The sequence below is a fragment of the Drosophila serrata genome, unplaced genomic scaffold (genome assembly GCF_035046125.1).
Source record: "Drosophila serrata isolate PLE 108 unplaced genomic scaffold, ASM3504612v1 contig_228, whole genome shotgun sequence".
NCBI lineage: Eukaryota > Metazoa > Arthropoda > Insecta > Diptera > Drosophilidae > Drosophila > Drosophila serrata.
In genome coordinates this window covers 1,475,901-1,493,545 of record NW_028257126.1, presented here as the reverse complement: position 1 = coordinate 1,493,545, position 17,645 = coordinate 1,475,901, and the positions used below count along the sequence as shown (strand labels likewise).

General features: G+C 42.0%; 3 protein-coding genes and 1 long non-coding RNA gene across 7 annotated transcripts in view; all 4 read left to right on the top strand.

The window, feature by feature from the left end:
- Positions 1-135: 135 nt before the first annotated feature.
- rpk (ripped pocket) lies at positions 136-2,477 on the top strand. Its single transcript, XM_020957216.2, has 4 exons — positions 136-573; positions 666-768; positions 824-1,398; positions 1,452-2,477. Exons 1-4 carry the CDS (start codon positions 256-258, stop codon positions 2,202-2,204), a joined length of 1,749 nt encoding a protein of 582 aa, XP_020812875.2. The 5' UTR covers positions 136-255; the 3' UTR covers positions 2,205-2,477.
- A 198-nt stretch (positions 2,478-2,675) lies between these two features.
- On the top strand, positions 2,676-8,481 carry Karybeta3 (karyopherin beta 3). Its single transcript, XM_020957096.2, has 5 exons — positions 2,676-3,112; positions 4,115-4,264; positions 4,333-5,427; positions 5,838-7,191; positions 7,264-8,481. Exons 1-5 carry the CDS (start codon positions 3,032-3,034, stop codon positions 7,899-7,901), a joined length of 3,318 nt encoding a protein of 1,105 aa, XP_020812755.1. The 5' UTR covers positions 2,676-3,031; the 3' UTR covers positions 7,902-8,481.
- Positions 8,482-9,845: 1,364 nt separating this feature from the next.
- On the top strand, positions 9,846-12,610 carry spartin. 2 transcript variants are annotated; one of them, XM_020957215.2, is made up of 5 exons: positions 9,846-10,072; positions 10,144-10,248; positions 10,587-11,745; positions 11,807-12,113; positions 12,228-12,610. In XM_020957215.2, exons 3-5 carry the CDS (start codon positions 10,602-10,604, stop codon positions 12,457-12,459), a joined length of 1,683 nt encoding a protein of 560 aa, XP_020812874.2. In that variant the 5' UTR covers positions 9,846-10,072; positions 10,144-10,248; positions 10,587-10,601; the 3' UTR covers positions 12,460-12,610. The 2 variants fall into 2 exon arrangements, with proteins under 2 accessions (XP_020812874.2, XP_086686154.1); XM_086830028.1 differs by lacking the exons at positions 9,846-10,072; positions 10,144-10,248 and adding an exon at positions 10,311-10,520.
- A 2,781-nt stretch (positions 12,611-15,391) lies between these two features.
- LOC110188096 (uncharacterized) overlaps positions 15,392-17,645 on the top strand; it is a 44,324-nt gene continuing 42,070 nt past the window's right edge. Inside the window, exons 1-2 of one of the 3 annotated variants that reach the window (XR_002319908.2) lie at positions 15,392-15,538; positions 16,174-16,317. This is a non-coding gene — a long non-coding RNA (uncharacterized LOC110188096). Of the gene's footprint in view, positions 15,766-16,170; positions 16,318-17,645 lie in introns of all 3 variants that reach the window. The other 2 variants (XR_015271020.1, XR_015271021.1) reach the window with 2 other exon arrangements.

The window sequence follows — 17,645 nt, the reverse complement described above, 5'->3', positions numbered from 1 at the left end:
ATAGCGACCAATATCAGATAAGATTTTATTTTATTCACCATCTTTCGAATTAAAAGTGTACAGTTTAATTTCATAGCTGTTTGTCTTTTTTTCCTGGCAACGCCTTACATTTTTCGCTCAGACTAGTAACTGGGTTATAATAGGAAAATCTGGCAGCTCCATCAAGTAACGGGACAATTTAATCCTTATTCGCTTATTGTCAAGTGTTTTTTTATGTTTGTAATTATTATCTGTTCGTGAACGACCTTTTAAAATATGTTTGTGCGCTCTAAGATTGGGTTAGATGCTGGCATGACAGTATCTGAATTCGATATTGAGGATAGTGTGGACCTGACCACCGAACACAGGAATAAGAACCGGCTCTCGTCCGTCGGAGGAGCTGCCGCCGCCTGCGAGGGATTGATGGTGACCTACCAGGAATACTGCGAGCATACCTCTATCCACGGAGTCCAATACCTAGGCGAGCGGCAGCGACCGATGCCGGAGCGAATCTTCTGGCTGATCGCGTTCCTCATTTCGATCTATGGTTGCTCCATGCTGATTACCAGTGCCTACACTAAGTGGACGGAGACGGTACTAGCACATTGAAACTGCCCATTTATGCACAACGCGCATTCTACTAGATCACCTTTTTCTATTTCATACTACTTGATCATCTTTGACAGCCAGTGATCGTGAGCTTTGCTGAGAAGTCGACGCCTGTGTGGAATATTCCATTTCCGGCAGTCACTGTGTGCTCGGAAACCAAACGGGTGCTGAAGCAAAAAGGTTAGAATTGATTGATTGAATTTCTAATTAACTTCACTTAAATTCATTCTTGCAGGCAAGGAGACCACCTATGCGGATCTGTACAGCCAATTCAGTGAGGAGATGCGAGCCTCGCGAATTTTTAAACCTCAAAATGTAAGCGCCTTGGAGATGGAGGAGTTCCGCACACTGCTCCATGTGTGCAATACCCAGATCATTGACGAGGACATGCCATTAATTGCCGGTGATGATTTGGACTACTTTGAAGTGCTCGAACGGATGCTGCCCCAGTTCGATCGATACTTCTTCTATTGTCGCTGGTTAAGCCGATTCGGCGAATGCGAGAAGTTCTTCCGGAAGACCCTCACGGAAGAGGGCATATGTTATACGTTCAATGGGCTACGGGCCACAGAAATCTACCGGGAGGACACGTATCAATACCAGCACAGTGGGGAGGCTTTGGAAATGGAAAACATTAGCTCAAGGCACTCTCCTTGGACGCTGGAATCGGGCTATGCGCACAGCAGTGATGTAGAAACATTTCCGGCCAGGGTTCTCAGCGCTGGCGCAAGGTCTGGCATATTTCTTGCACTCCAGAGCTTCAAGCAGGAGGTGGACTATGCCTGCCGAGGACCTGTACAGGGTTTTAAGGTGAGTTTGCTTTTTTTATACTTTTTAATTAAGAACTGTCACATTGTCACCAGGTGCTGCTCCACGCCCCCGACGACGTGCCGCAAGTATCCAAGCAGTTTGTGCGCATTCCCATGGGCAAGGAGGTGTTGATCGCAGTGAAGCCAAGCATGATCACCATGTCGTCCGGCATCGCAGAATATCACCCACTGCGTAGGCAGTGCTTCCTTAGTCAAGAGCGTTCGCTGCGCTTCTTTAAGGTATACACTGAATCGAATTGTCAGCTGGAATGTCTGGCAAATTTCACACTGACCAAATGCGGATGCGTGAAATTCTCTATGCCTCGGAATATGGATATGCCGGTGTGCGGTGAGGACAAGATCCATTGCTACGATCGTGCGGAGAGGCAGCTCCTCGTTAGGGAGTTCAAAAGGGTAAGAGCGCTGAATGCCGCGCACGAGGACTGGCGAGGCGTAGAGTCAGCCTGCAATTGCATGCCCGCCTGCACGTCGCTCGTCTACAACACGGAGATTTCGCAGGCCAACTTTGATCTGGAAGAGATGCTTATGGCCGAAGGTGACACCGAGTTCCTGCAAGAGTATCCCGGGTCACAAATGTCCCGCCTATCCATTTACTTCAAGCAGAGCCAGTTCATTACCTCGAAGCGATCGGAGCTGTATGGCGTGACCGAGTTCTTGGCGAATTGCGGCGGTATCTTTGGCCTCTTCATGGGCTTCTCCATTTTGAGCATGGTCGAAATGATCTACCACTTCACCTTGCGGCTCTTCACTAACCTGAAGCGCCTGACCAAGGTTCAGGAGCAGTAAGATCTTCTGAGGAATGTTTTTTCATATCTCGCACAAATCGATTTTGTACGTAGAAAGATGGAAACTTTATTAAAGTGTTTGTAATTTATTTTTTATGTTGGTCCTTTGCTAAACGCAAAATATATTAAAATATTATTTAAGTTTTTCCTACAAAGTTTATATAATAATTGAATTTAAAATCGGTTGTACATCTAGTTTAAATGGTTAATAGTTTTTATGTACACATGTTTTTTAAATGTTAATATAAAAAAAATTAATATTAAATGTTGTTACTAATTGAATTAAAAAGAAAATATTATTCTTCGGTTCAGTGAAATTATTTGCTTAAATATTTGTCATTAATTTAAATTATAACTTCATTTTTATATTTTACGTTGAAAAGTGTAAAAAGAAGAATTAAAGTGTGGCAGCTCATCTTCCAGGTGGCATCCTCACCGATTGGGCAACTCTACTGCAGCACGCGTGCCCGCCAAAAGCCGATGGTTTTTATCGATAACACCTGCAGTGCTGCCACCGTCGCCGCAAATAATTTCTAGTGTGCTTTCCATTAATCAGCCCACAAATTAATAATAATTAATAAGTTCGGCACTACCCATCACACAGCGATCTACCGCTCCCGCCCCAACCCGAGTATCCGTCAATCAGAAAGCTAATGCTGAACCGAGCGGGCAGTGCGCGAAAGTTTCCGACGTTTTGACAACCCATACAGTTGTTCTGCTCTTTTTAAGGCGGCCGCCGTCGCGTCAAGTCTGACAGTGTGAAGAGAAAAATCGTGGTTTTTCACGAAACGCTTGTGTTTTGTTTAATTTGAAGTCAGATAAAATAAAATGGCAGCGGATCAGGCTCAGTTCCAGCAGCTCCTCGTCTCTCTCCTGTCCACGGACAACGACGTTCGCCAGCAGGCCGAGGTGAGTGTGTTTGTGTGTTAAATTTTACAGGTCTGCCCGCTATCCGCGGGAGGGGCGGGGGATCTGCACGTCAAATATATGGCCCTCGAATTTTGCAATGCGCAATTTGCAGAAAGTGCACATAGTACACATGGTGAATTTTGCGTGTCTGCTGCCTTTCCTTTTATGAGGCGATGGCCGGCAGTCCCAATATTTTTCGGCAGAATTTCTGCCTGAATCATCGCAGCTCGCACACAAAACGTGTTTTCGCCCTCCACTTTGTCATTCACATTCGCATGCTGTTGCGGGCACGCTGGCGTATGTATGAGTGAGCTAGTATATGTGAGCGTGTGCGAAAGAGAATCGCAGAGGAGGGATGTGCGAAGCAGGCAAACAAAGCAAAATCGAAATCAGAAAGATATTTGTACAATTTGCCTGGGCGCCACATGATTTTTGATTTGAATAATGGGTGCAAAACGGAAACAAAGAGCAGGTGCGAAAATAATCCATGACACACAGTCTGTGGAAATGCAATCTGTTTCGGCTGATAAGGCGACCGGATTGTATTCCGGCGCCACATGGCACCGCCCCAGCCCACCCCACCACGCTCTGCACTGACCTTGAGCGCCAGCCGCCCACGGAACCACCTGCAGTGATGGTACCGCCTTCATTTACCTTGGTGGCGGGCACCAGTTATGTGCCAAAAATAAGCATGTACATAATCCTATCAGTTATCTTCGTTTTACTCTTGTTATTCAGTAAGAATCTTAATTGATTTGCGGTAATGAATTATTGATAAATACAATTTGTTTGTAAAACATGTTTTATCAGCTTTAGATACTTGAAAATATAATAAACAAAATATTGCAGAATATATAAAAGAATAAAAGTAGTACAAAACCTGCTTATATTAAATAATATTATTAAATATCGATTTTAAATCATTGGAAATTCGAATTTAATACATCTTTGGACGTTCTTTATCAAGTTTTCCCATTTTGTTTGCACCTTAATCGATTTCAGGAAGCCTATAACAATCTTGCTAGAGAGCTAAAGGTGACGCACCTTCTGGGAAACATCCAAAATGGCCAGCAATCGGAGGAGGCGCGGCAGATGGCAGCCGTGCTGTTGCGCCGACTGTTTACCACTGAATTTATTGAGTTCTACAAAGAGGTTAGCAAAAAAAAAAAAAAGAATAACTTGTCCTCGCCCTGAAACTAATGTTTTTTTTTTACATTTAGATTCCCGCTGAATCCCAAACCCAGCTGCTGCAGCAGATCCTGTTGGCTGTGCAGCAGGATGTGACTCCCCAGTTAAGGCGCAAGATCTGCGAGGTGGTTGCCGAAGTGGCCAGGAACCTGATTGATGAGGACAGCAACAACCAGTGGCCGGACGTCCTCCAGTTTCTCTTCCAGTGCGCCAACTCGCCCAATCCCCAGTTGCAGGAATCAGCTCTGCGCATCTTCACCAGCGTGCCCTCGATCTTTGGCAACCAGGAAGCCCAGTACATTGAGCTGATCAAGCAGATGCTGGCCAAAAGCATGGACGCCAGCTCCGATGCGGAGGTGCGTGTCCAGGCTGTGCGTGCTGTTGGCGCCTTCATTCTCTTCCACGATAAGGAGAAGGAAGCTGCCATTTACAAGCATTTCGCGGATATGCTGCCCCGCATGATCCATATCACTGGGGAGACGATCGAGGCCCAGGATGACCAGAGCCTGCTCAAGCTTCTCATCGATATGACCGAGAACTGTCCGAAGTTCCTGCGCCCCCAGCTGGAGTTTATCTTCGAGGTCTGCATGAAGGTGTTTAGCTCACAGGACTTTGAGGACAGTTGGCGCCACCTCGTCCTGGAGGTGATGGTGTCGCTGTCAGAGAATGCCCCGGCTATGGTGCGGAAGCGGGCTAATAAGTATATCGTTGCCCTGATTCCTCTAGTCCTGCAGATGATGACGGATTTGGATGAGGACGAGAATTGGTCCACCACCGATGTGGTCGACGACGATGATCACAGCGATAACAATGTGATTGCCGAGTCCTCGCTCGATCGCCTTGCATGCGGATTGGGAGGCAAGGTTGTACTGCCGCACGTAATGGCCTCCCTGCCGGCGATGTTAAGCCATGCTGATTGGAAACATCGCTTTGCCGCCCTCATGGCCATCTCGGCCATCGGTGAGGGTTGCCACAAGCAGATGGAGGCCATCCTGGATGAGGTTATGACTGGAGTAATTAACTTCCTGATCGATCCCCATCCCCGAGTGCGCTATGCCGCCTGCAACGCCATCGGCCAAATGTCAACCGACTTTGCACCGACATTCGAGAAGAAGTTCCACAGCCAAGTGAGTAAAATACTTTGCATTAATTTTTCCAGATACTGCACGAATTCTAAATTTAAATTTGTAATAAAATGATTTGCCAATTGCTATTTTTTTTATCAGAAATCTGTCTGCAGTTTGTCGCTATTAATGCCGTGTGCATATTTGTAAATAATCAATTCACACATTGTAAACAAACGTTTTGCGGCGAGTATATAAACAAATAGTCATATCCAATTATTCCGTTAAATTGTTTACTTTTCCACACGAGCCGTGCTTGTTTATAATCCAATTTTGCTATTCCCACGCCAGGTGCTACCGCAGACGTTTTAAATGGCACCTCTGAAACCTGATCAAAATTTATTTAGATAGTGGATTTTTGTAACTTTTCTGGAATGCATGTATTTAATATACGAAACTCGGAACATTTCCAGGTGATTCCCGGTCTGCTGTCCCTGTTGGATGATGTGGAGAATCCACGCGTGCAGGCGCACGCCGGCGCCGCTCTGGTGAACTTCAGCGAGGACTGCCCGAAGAACATATTGACACGCTACCTGAACGGGATTATGGATAAACTGGAATCGATTCTGACCTCGAAGTTGAAGGAGCTGGTGGAGAAGGGCAACAAGCTTGTGCTGGAGCAGGTGGTGACCACCATTGCATCGGTGGCAGATACGTGTGAGGCCGAGTTTGTAGCCTACTACGACCGACTGATGCCGTGCCTGAAGTTCATCATCCAGAATGCCAACTCGGATGATCTGCGAATGCTGCGCGGCAAGACCATTGAATGTGTCAGCTTGATTGGATTGGCCGTCGGGCGAGAGAAATTCATCGGCGATGCTGGCGAGATCATGGACATGCTGTTGGTTAATCACACCGAGGGTGGAGAGCTGGCCGATGACGATCCGCAAACGTCTTACTTGATTACGGCCTGGGCCCGCATGTGCAAGATCCTTGGCAAGCAATTCGAGCAGTATCTGCCCGTGGTAATGGGTCCAGTCATGCGAACGGCTACCATGAAGCCGGAGGTGGCCATGCTGGACAACGACGAGGTGGAGGACATTGAGGGGGATGTGGACTGGTCGTTTATCAACCTTGGAGAGCAGCAGAATTTTGCCATTCGCACTGCTGGCATGGATGACAAGGCCTCTGCCTGCGAGATGTTGGTCTGCTATGCCCGGGAACTCAAGGAAGGATTCGCCGAGTACGCCGAAGAGGTGGTGCGCCAGATGGTGCCCATGCTCAAGTTCTACTTCCACGACGGCGTTCGCACGGCGGCAGCGGAGTCGTTGCCATACCTCCTCGACTGCGCCAAGATCAAGGGACCGCAGTATCTGGAGGGCATGTGGCTGTACATTTATCCGGAGTTGCTAAAGGTCATCAACACGGAACCGGAGCCGGAGGTGCAGACTGAACTGCTTAACTCGCTGGCCAAGTGCATCGAGACACTGGGCCCCAATTGCCTGAATGAGGAAGCCATGAAGCAGGTGCTCGATATTATTAACAAGTACGTCGTCGAACATTTCGAGCGCGCGGATAAGCGTTTGGCCGCCCGCAATGAGGAGGACTATGACGATGGAGTCGAGGAGGAGCTGGCCGAGCAGGACGACACAGATGTCTACATTCTTTCCAAGATTGTGGACATTACGCACGCCCTCTTCCAAACGAACCAGGCCAGTTTTCTGCCAGCTTTTGAGCAGGTGGCACCGCACTTTGTCAAGCTTCTTGATCCCAGCCGATCGGCAGCCGATCACCAGTGGGGCGTGTGCGTCTTTGATGATTTAATCGGTAGGTGTTCTTGTTCTGAATTTGTTTATTATTTTAAACTAAAACCACTTTGTTGTCATTTTTTTTTTTTAGAATTCTGCGGCCCTGCTTGCGCACCCTACCAGCAGATTTTCACTCCAGCTCTTTTGCAGTACGTTTGCGATAAGTCGCCAGAGGTCCGCCAGGCTGCCGCCTACGGATGCGGAATGCTCGGCCAGTTCGCCGGCGAACAATTCGCGCTGACATGCGCCCAGATCATTCCACTGCTGGTGCAGATTATCAACGATCCCAAGTCCCGCGAAATTGAAAATATCAATGCCACTGAGAATGCTATCTCGGCCTTTGCGAAGATCCTCAAGTACAACAAATCAGCGCTTACCAACGTGGACGAGCTGATTGCGACGTATTTCTCGTTTTTGCCCGTTTCCGAGGATGGGGAGGAGGCCGTCCATATCTATGGCTACCTTTGCGACTTGATCGAGGGCAATCACCCGGTCATTCTCGGTGCCAACAACTGCAATCTGCCGCGCATCGTCTCCATAATTGCTGAGGCCTTCTGCACCAAGGTTGTGGAGGCACAAAGCCAGACAGGCACCCGCATGCTCACCATCGTCAAGCAGGTGGAGTCCAATCCGGATGTTATGGCGGCCTGCGCCAGCACCCTTAGTCCGGAACAGCAGCAGGCCCTGCAGGATGCCTATCGGGAGTTGGCGAGCGCGGCTACCGCCTAAGCTCACTCTGTTGCTGCCCCGATCGTAGCAAGAAGGAATGGAAGCAAGCTACAGCTAATCGTTATTATTATTTTCATCTGATGACCGACTTTGTCGTCGCAAATGCATTATGAAATATTCGTTAAAAAAAAGAAACATACACGCATACTTACATATATATATATGTACGATAGAGTTATCCGGGATATATAATTCTATATATATTGTGATTTCAATCAAAAGATCTTCTCTCCCGAAGAATAAAGTCTGCGACTCCTTAGAATTTGACATGTTAAGATGGACCGAATCCCTAGGCCATCGCAACATCACACACAAATTCCAATAGATTATTTTCGTTACTCAAGTTTTCATATGTTGTATATACATATGTGTGTATATTCGGCCCCCACGGCCGCCATCTCCTTCCCCCCCCCAAAAAAAAGAACGAAACAAAAAAAGGATGTGAATGTCGTCCGAATCGACCGAAAAATGTAATTTTGGCATTAAAATTAAAGATCCCAAAAATATTTAAAGGAAATAACATGTAACATTGTATTTTAAAAAGATGATAAGAACGAAATAAATAACACGTCAAACGAAATTTTAATCGAGTTTTCTGCGTTTTGTTTTTTTTTTACCATCAATATTGTGAAGCTGAACATTTTTCAGTAAAAAGATTTATAAAAGTTGAGAGTTAAAAATACAATATGTGTGGGTTCATATCTAAAGTACTTTTCTTTTGTTTTTTCGCTGTATGGCTTTTGCTCCTAGAGAGCCTGGAGGCAGCACGGAAAGTGTTTATTTTATACGGTTTTTAATATATCAAATAAAGTGTAAATTATGGTACGAATAATAAATCGGATTCCGTTTTTGTTAGGAATGTAAAATATATTTATTATATTCAATATATATATTCAATACGCATGCAGTAGTCTTGTACAATTTTATGGTTTTTCGTATCCAAATGTTTGCATAAACATAAATGATGCTTATAAACACTTAAATGGCCAGCACGTGCTTGAATAATGTTAACTTAATACTGATCACTCTGGTTAATAAGTTATTTTATTACTATGAAATAGTTAGTCATTTGCTTTACTGTTTAAAGGTCTACTGGTTCTCAAAATCTTTTATAAAGCTCTTAACGGCACAGATTTAGACAGTTTTATAATATATCAATTAAAATATATCAATATTACAAATAGTAATGACGCAGTACATTTAAATTTGTAGAAAAGCAGCAGTTATTATTTTTCTCCTATATTTACCGTTCGTTCCTATAGCAGCTATATTATATAGTCGACTAATCTGTTCCGTTCTGACTTACATTCTAAAGAGAACAGGAAAAAACTAAAAAGTTTTAGGACAGACACGACTAGATTGACTCGGCTGTTGATGTTGACTTAGAATATATGTATGTATGTATGTATGTATAGTACTTTATAAGGTCGGAAATGATTTCGTGACTCCGTTGCGGTTAGATGAAACTGCAAACTGCAAGGGTATTCCGAAAAACTGCAAGCATTCAAAAAAAAAAAAAAAAAAAACGTCCTAAAATGTTATAAATATTAAAAATTACAAATTAAGACAACTGATTTTTTGATTTTTTTTTTGTCAGTTCATAGTGAAAATATTATCGATATGGAGTTAGTGGTGGATTGGTAATCTTATCACTTCACTTCACCATAACAGTTGTAGGTAAAAATTATGATGATGATGTGGATACGATGATGATAAAAATTCTGTAACTTCGTTAGGTAATAATAAGTTAAATGTACAAGTGTTCATAAATTTTAATATAAGGGAATTGTTGATTTAATTGAAGTGTAGGATAAAAAATTATAGCCGTTATTATGAATATTCCTTTTACTACAGTTTCGCATAAAAATAGAAAATAAAATAAAACGATTTTCAATTCATATTGAAATTCAATTTGAAAGGATGATGGTTTTCCGTCATCCCAGTCTGCCCGTGCGAAGTCCTCCTGAACAGCTGATGCTAGTCGCAATGAAAAATAAAAGCAAAACAAAAATGAAAAAGAGTCAGAACATTCCACAACTCGTCAAGACAATACTAATGTTATTCAGCTATTTACGAATTTAAGCAGTTTTAAGAAAAATAAAATGGCCAAAACAAAACTGTTAACTCAAGGACAAGACGAAAATATCGGTCAATAGTCAATGTAATGTAATGTAAGTAACTAAGTTTGCGAAACCATATCCGTGACGAAATATAAGAAGTGAAACGTGTTCATTGTTTTCAGCTCGGTGACTTAGTGGGCAAAGTGCACGGATCTGTGTCTGTTTTAATCACACCGTAACGTGTTGACTTTCGACCAAAGAATCTCAGTTGAAAATTAATCCCTAAGGTGAGTGCAACAGGTGGGCGTGAAAAATAGGATGGAATTGAACGCAGAAAAGCGGAAGCAATTTCGCTTCGTTGGCCACAATTCAATTTTGAGAGGCGCCAGCAGCTGCTGTCCTCACAAATTTCAAGAGATTCTGAGGAGAGCAGGCACAGCAGCAGCGAGCTTGTTGACCAATTCGATGACGCATCCCGCTGGTCTGAAAAGTTGATTGCTCTTAGCCCTTTCAGTTTGACTACGTGGGCCCCATCGCCAGGATGAATCTGTGCCAGCATGTCGGTTCTTTCCAAGGAAAGAACACTCTTGAAGTAAAACTAAGAGATATTACATATTTATTTCAGATTCTCAACGCCATAATGTCGGAGGAAACGGAATTCCTGGAGGCCTATGCTCGCATCCAAGCAGCTTACAAGGCAGCTATGACCCAGGTGGAGCTGGCCATTAACCACGAGGAGCAGGGCTCCCAGGTTGAAGCCATCGATGCCTACGCACTAGCTTTGCAAATGATAGAAGATACTTTCGGAATTTCTGTCGGCCTGCCTGATGAGATAGATGCGGTGCAGACGGAATGGAATGACGCCTGCGCCCTGATCCAAAAACTTAAAAGCGCCAAGACAGAGGTCAGCTATCGGATGAAGGTGCTCCGATCCCAGAACCAACCCGTTGATGATACTGCCGTGGAAGCCCAGGAGAACAATCAGACGGGAGTGAATTCAGGAAGGCCATGGCTGGCAGAGAACCCTTCCACCCATTACGACATAACCAACGCTAGTGGCACACCGAAAAACTACAGGGAACTAGCTGCTGGATTGCGAGAACTATTGGCTGTTCGGGACTCCCACGCCCAACTGGATGAGCTCTTTCGTGCTCAGGTGAAGATCTACATGATTGAAGGTAGCGGAGCTGTAACCACTATTAGTGGATCATCCACCATGTCGCTAGTCATGTGCACAGTGGGCGGAAAATGGAAGTACCTGAGTGGAATTTACTTTATCCAATGCTCCATGCCGAACGAGGACCCGGGAATGATCTGGCTTTACCCACTGGTACCGTCGATCACCAATTGCTATCGCACGGAGTACGGAGCGTTCATTTTCCCGGATATGGAGTGCCAACAGCCGGGAAATGCCTTCGGCCTAATGCTGACCAAAGAAGGCCAACGTCCACTGAATACTACAGCCGGGGAATCTGAGGAAGAGCAGCTGCAGGATCTGCAGCAGTTTTTCCTTGATTTGCTGGAGGCTGTGCTTGCTGGTACAGTGGAGCAGTTAAAATCCCCGACCTCCCAACGTGCAGGCTCCGCTTCCGAAGCCGCTACGGGCTCGGAGCAGGTGTCTAGACACATTGTGAGTGCGGCTGATTTCATTGCCCGGAATTTAGTGAAAGGCGCCGAGAAAACAGGTGGGCTCATGATGAAAAGTACTCCCTATCTCATCTCCAAAATGACTCCAGCTTCAGCCGATGCTCCTACCCAGGTGCCCAGCTCCGTCCAGACTTCAGGTCCGTCTCAACCGTTATCAATTAGAAAGAAATAAACTTCATCCTCTCTTATTTCCGGTAGTGGAAGTGGCACAGAAAGTGACTCACGCAGCTGCTGGGATGACAGGCTGGATAGCTGGGAAAGTAGGCACTGCTTCATTGGCCGTGGGTCGTTATTTAGCTCCTCACATCCAGGAGCAGGGATCAAAACTCTTACAGAAAGGGTTCGGCTACGAAAGCAGCGAGGCGAACAGCACAATGGAAGGCGCCTTGACCATTGCAGCGGGAGCTGTCGAGGGAGTCAGTACCGTGTTTGATGGCCTAGAAACTTCAGCTAAGATTCTGGGCTGCAGTCTCAGCGAGAACTCCGTCAAGATCATTGAGCACAAGTAAGTTAATCTTTTTTTATAATGACAAAGAGTATGCAATGTCTTATTTAAAAACCCTTTTATTTAGACACGAGTTTATTGAAATTGTTTACGACCATGTGCTTTTGTTTTCAGATACGGACAGCCGGCAGGTAATCTGGCTAGTGGAACCTTTGACGCGGTGGGCAATGCCTTTGTAGTCAGCCAGAACGTGAACTACATTACTCCAAAAGGTATCGCCAAAAAGATGGTCAAGCGGACGGGAGAGGCCGTGGTTAGCGATTACAAACGAGACTTACGTAAATCGGAATCTCACTATATAAATGCCGGAGCTCTTTATCCGGATCTGCGGGCTTTGAAGGAATAGCTCCCAACCAAAGATATTCTCATATATTATATTCTATCGTTGATATTGATATTGATTGATAAACTTTTATTAAATAATTTATATTATTGCTTGATATTAGCTTATCTCGAACACTAGTTTAGTATACAAAATAAAACTAAATTTGCTGCTACCCCGCTAAATTCTATTAAATTTATAGTTTAAGGAGGTTGACAATTGTGTGCCAAGTATTCATTCAGCTAAACAAGCACAAACTTAATCAATAATGTCTTAAATGTGCAAATTTTTTTTTGAGATTTAACATTAATTTGGTTACTACGAATGTAAGCTGAGTCATGTTCACTTTGTTGAATCAACGGCAACAGAATCACCGCGTTCTCTATGAAATACATTATAATAATAATAACTTTGGCACGCCAAACTATTGGCGTGTTAAAACTAAGAAAGAAAGCAAACGTCGGCCCGGCAAGCAGATTGAAATTCGATCACTAGGAATCAATACAATATTAATTATAAATATTTATAACATCGAACAAATTCCTACTTTCATTATAGTCACCTATACTTCTTATATTTACAGTTTTACAGTTACAGTTTTATATACACAGTTTGATAGTTTCTATGGCAGCTATATTTTATATTCTTTCGATCCGGCCCGTTCCGATTTATATAAAAGACAAGATGCAAAGTTTTATTAAGATAGCTTCAAAAGTGAGGGACTAGTTTGCATTTAGATCGACTCGGTTGTTAATACTGATCAAGAATATACAGGGTTGCCCATATTCGACGGACCCATGTTTTTTTTTTAAAAATCAAAGAAAAAAAGAAAAATTAATAAATCTTAATCATTTAATTTGTTCCAAGTAGATTTGTTCACATAAATTTTTAAATATGATATCTTTCAAATGGCCGCCTCTGGCGTTGATGGCGTATTGTGCCCTTTTTGCAGCATTTTCCATCGTTTTCGCCAACATTTCGGCCGGAATAGCGGTTATTTCTTCACGAATGTTGTCCTTGAGCTCTTCTAGGGTCCTTGGCTTGTTAACGTAAACCTTTGACTTCAAATATCCCCACAAGAAGAAGTCAGGCGGCGTCAAATCGGGCGAACGCGGTGGCCAGTCCAAATCACCACTTTTCGATATCAAACGGCCCGGAAACAATTTCTTCAGAAAATCGATTGTTATGCGACTTGTGTGCGGTGGAGCGCCGTCTTGTTGAAACCAGAACTGCCTCATACGCTTTCGACGAATAATTGGCATCACAAAATTGGTCATCATGTCGCGATAACGCTCCTGGTTGATAGTAACAGCATGGCCATTTTCATTTTGGAATAATTAAATGTGCCGTATCATTATGACCATTTTCGAACGTACGCCGCAACAAACTGTGACTTTTTTTACGTCACTTGAAAAGGCGATTCTTGAATCTCCCAGGATTTTGTGCAGACTCCTGGTGTATAATACGGCAATTTTGCTTATTTACGGTGTGTTCCCATTCTCAATGCTGAAACGGACTTCATCGGACGTATGATTATACGGAATGTATTGCTGCAAAAAGGGCACAATACGCCATCAACGCCAGAGGCGGCCATTTGAAAGATATCATATTCAAAAATTGATGTGAACAAATCTACTTGGAACAAATTAAATGATTAAGATTGCCAACCGCCAAATTTTTATTTTTTTCTTTGATTTAAAAAAAAAAAAAAAACATGGACCCGTCGAATATGGGCAACCCTGTACATACATATGTATATGTACATATGTACATATATACTTTATAGGGTCGCAAATGTCTCTTTTACTGCGTTGCAAACTTGTGAATAAAATTACAATACCCTGCAAATTTATTAAAAATATTAAATTTTGTATTAAAAATGGGTTTTGTCTCTTCAAAAGTGTTTTAAAAAAGTCAAAGCATTGTCCTGTTTAGATATCCAAATAGTCTCCGATATAATTCCGCATACAATAAATTAGATTTTGTTCTAGTTATTGTAAGATTTGTAAAGCATATTTATAACTATGTGGACATCTAAATGAAAAAAAAATATATATATATTAATTTAACTTAGCCGATACGTTGCCAATATTTTCTGGGATTCAGTCATTCAGTCGTATAGGGAAGGTCATGATTATAAAAGTAATAAACGCAGTTAATGGCGGGATCAATAATTTGAAATATGTGAAGGAGCTGCACAAAAAGTGGGCCAACAGAAATTTCCTAACGCCATCCAAGTGGTATTTCTAGTATTTTTGATCTCTTGTCTTAGTAACAAAGCTGCCACATTAGCTATTTTAACGTCAAATCTATCTTTTTCGAAAATATTTTAAAGATATATTTAATCAGTCCTTTACGGTGAACTATCATCTCAAAAAGTGCAGTAATTTTGTGATTCGCTACTTTGCAAATAATGCCCAAGGAATATAAGCAGTAGTTCAGAAAATCTTTGCTGAAGAGCAAAGAACTCAAGGACATTTTGCTAAAATAACACACTGTCGCAATGGGCGGCTTACACAGCTCTTAAATAAAAGCTCTTATAATAGTTATTGCTACCGATATAGAATATGATCGCGAAAGCGATGTTACTCAACAGGAATTGGTCGACCTTTTAAAATTCCTTTGAAAAGTTCTTAATAAAAGAAAATATTAAGGACATAAAAGCAGCTTTTTCTGCTTTTATTTGGTTCATTATTTGCTAAATTATATATATATATTTTTTTTTAAACATTGATTATTAATCGATGGTTTTTAAGAAAATACTGACAAACATCGGCTCTATTAGCCAGCAGTTTTAAACTATTTGCCCCCTCACTATCTCTCTCTCACTGCTCAAAAACTAAGTTTTACCGTCACCGACGAAGAATCTCTGAACCTTTCTTTAAATGGAATCCCCTTCCTAATTTTTTGGCTCTTAGCTAGGTTGCTAACTTTAAAGGCCATTCCATTTTCAGATATGCTAGATCTAGCCTGAAAAAAGCTAAGCTGGCAACACTGGAACAGGTTATTTACAACAACTTAAACAATACCTTAAACAATAATACAAAAATTTTGCCGCGTTCGGACGTGAGTCGCGGATGAACGCCACTTCGTGATTGGCACGGTAAATTATAAATAAATACAAGAGTGAACAATATTTATTTTAGTTCTCGTGCGGATTAGTGCGCGGTTCCCAGAATCTTTTATTTCTTTTCAATCGATTTAAAAATTACTGTGAAAATATTGCACCTGTTTAATAATGGAAATTATTGTGAATTTGTCGACGGTCTAATTATTGTGTGCGTGTGTGTGTGGGTGTGGGCTGTCTTGCTTGCTGTGTGTGCGTGTTGAGTGAGTACCGTTTTTATTTCGTTGGGAAACTGAAACGGGAAAAAGTGAATAATATACAGAAATTTAAGTTTGTTGCACATTTTACGCCACAGAGAAAAATTATTGGCCGCTACCCAATACCAGTTTAAACAACTACTTACACAAGGGGCTGCCAGCAACAACAGCGACTGTCGCTTATGGCCAACAGCAAAAGCAACAACAACAACAACTACAGTTCTAACAACAGTACACAAACAACAAACACGTTTTCCGTTCTTTTTTTCTGCTTCGCGTTTTCGCCTGCCTGTGTGTGTGTGTGTGTGATGCTGTGTGAGAGGGTGTGCGTGTGTACGTGTTGCTCGTCTGCGTATAGAAATTTCTAATGATTTTTGGTTGTCCCCTCCTCCCCTCGCCCCCTGAAAAAAGCAGCTCCAAACAACAACAACAACTATTGGGACTCTATTGAGAGTGCGTGATTTTCGTAACCTGCATATCTCAATTCTTATTTAGAAAAAAGCCAACGCAGCAGCCAAGGAAATAGAAAAAGAACTGTTAAAGTTTCGAAATTGTGTGGTGAGTATTTTAAACAATTATTATAAACAATACTATATTATAAATTTTGTAATGGAAAAAAATTAATGCGTTAAAAGTTAGTAAGTTGTAAAAAATAATATTAAGTAGTAATATTCAACACAAAATTAAAATCAATTTAAAATAGATACTTTGTTTACTTATTGCCGTTATTTTTTTTACTTTTCCTTGATAAACACTCGTTTTACTTGGTAATCATAACACTCTGGATTTGAATTATTTACAAAAAAAATCGTAATTTTATGTTATTTGTATACTGGCTTAGAAATGGAAAAAATATTTAGTTTTAATTTTTTTTAATAACAGTCATGTAACAGTTCGAATAAGGCTTTTGATCATATGAACATTTTCCCATATGCTTTAATGACTTTCTATTTTACAAATATTTAAAAGAAAATACTATGTTAATTTATTAATGTTCCTCAAGTAATGTTTACTGTTACTTTTAAATGCTTTTTTATGTTTATCGACAGACAGTGGTAAACACATCAGGAAATTTTCGATCCACAGGCAAAAATATTCTTTTTAAAGAAACATTCCTTTATTAAAGAAGAAAGCAAAGCGAAATAAATTTGTAAATTGTAATTTGTTTAAAACGTAGGATTTGAGACGTGAACTCGATCAATATTTTAGTACTTGCGTTAGTAAATCTGTGGGTACGCGATTATATAGACATTTATACATTTATATAGGGCTGTGTACTTTTCCAATTCGTCCACAGATTCCAAACTTTCGTGCCCCCCAGCTGCCAATACTTTAAAAATATATTTTTAAAACATTTTTCGCACATTTGACATGCGTTTCTGTGCCTGCCTGCCTGTTCGTCTTATTTTCCTCCGACATTTTCACTTTGCATGCCAAAAAATATCGTAAGCACTTAAACTAGCTGCGTTTAGGCGCCTGGTCATTTATTTTTGATATCATCGTCATCACCTGAGCAACAGGTTTTTAGCTAATAAGGTAATGAAAAAAAAAAAAACGATGAAGAAACGATGAAAAAATGGCTAAATTATAATCGAAAGAAAAAATCCATCATTGGAAAGTTGATTTGATTGCATTTGCGGAATGCAGTTGCCAGGGTTGCCTAGTTGTGCGACAGGGCGACGCATTTTTCGCCAGCCGAGCACTTGGCTAATATTTCAGGCCGCTTCATGCTTCATTTGATTTTCGAGCGGGCCAACTTTCGCAACAAATCCGCTGACAAGGGCGATTGGATTCGATTGTATCGGATGGATCGGATGGGTTGCTGGGTGTGATGGGTTAGGTATAGTATGGAATCCGATGGGATGGGATAGGAGAAAGGCATTCGA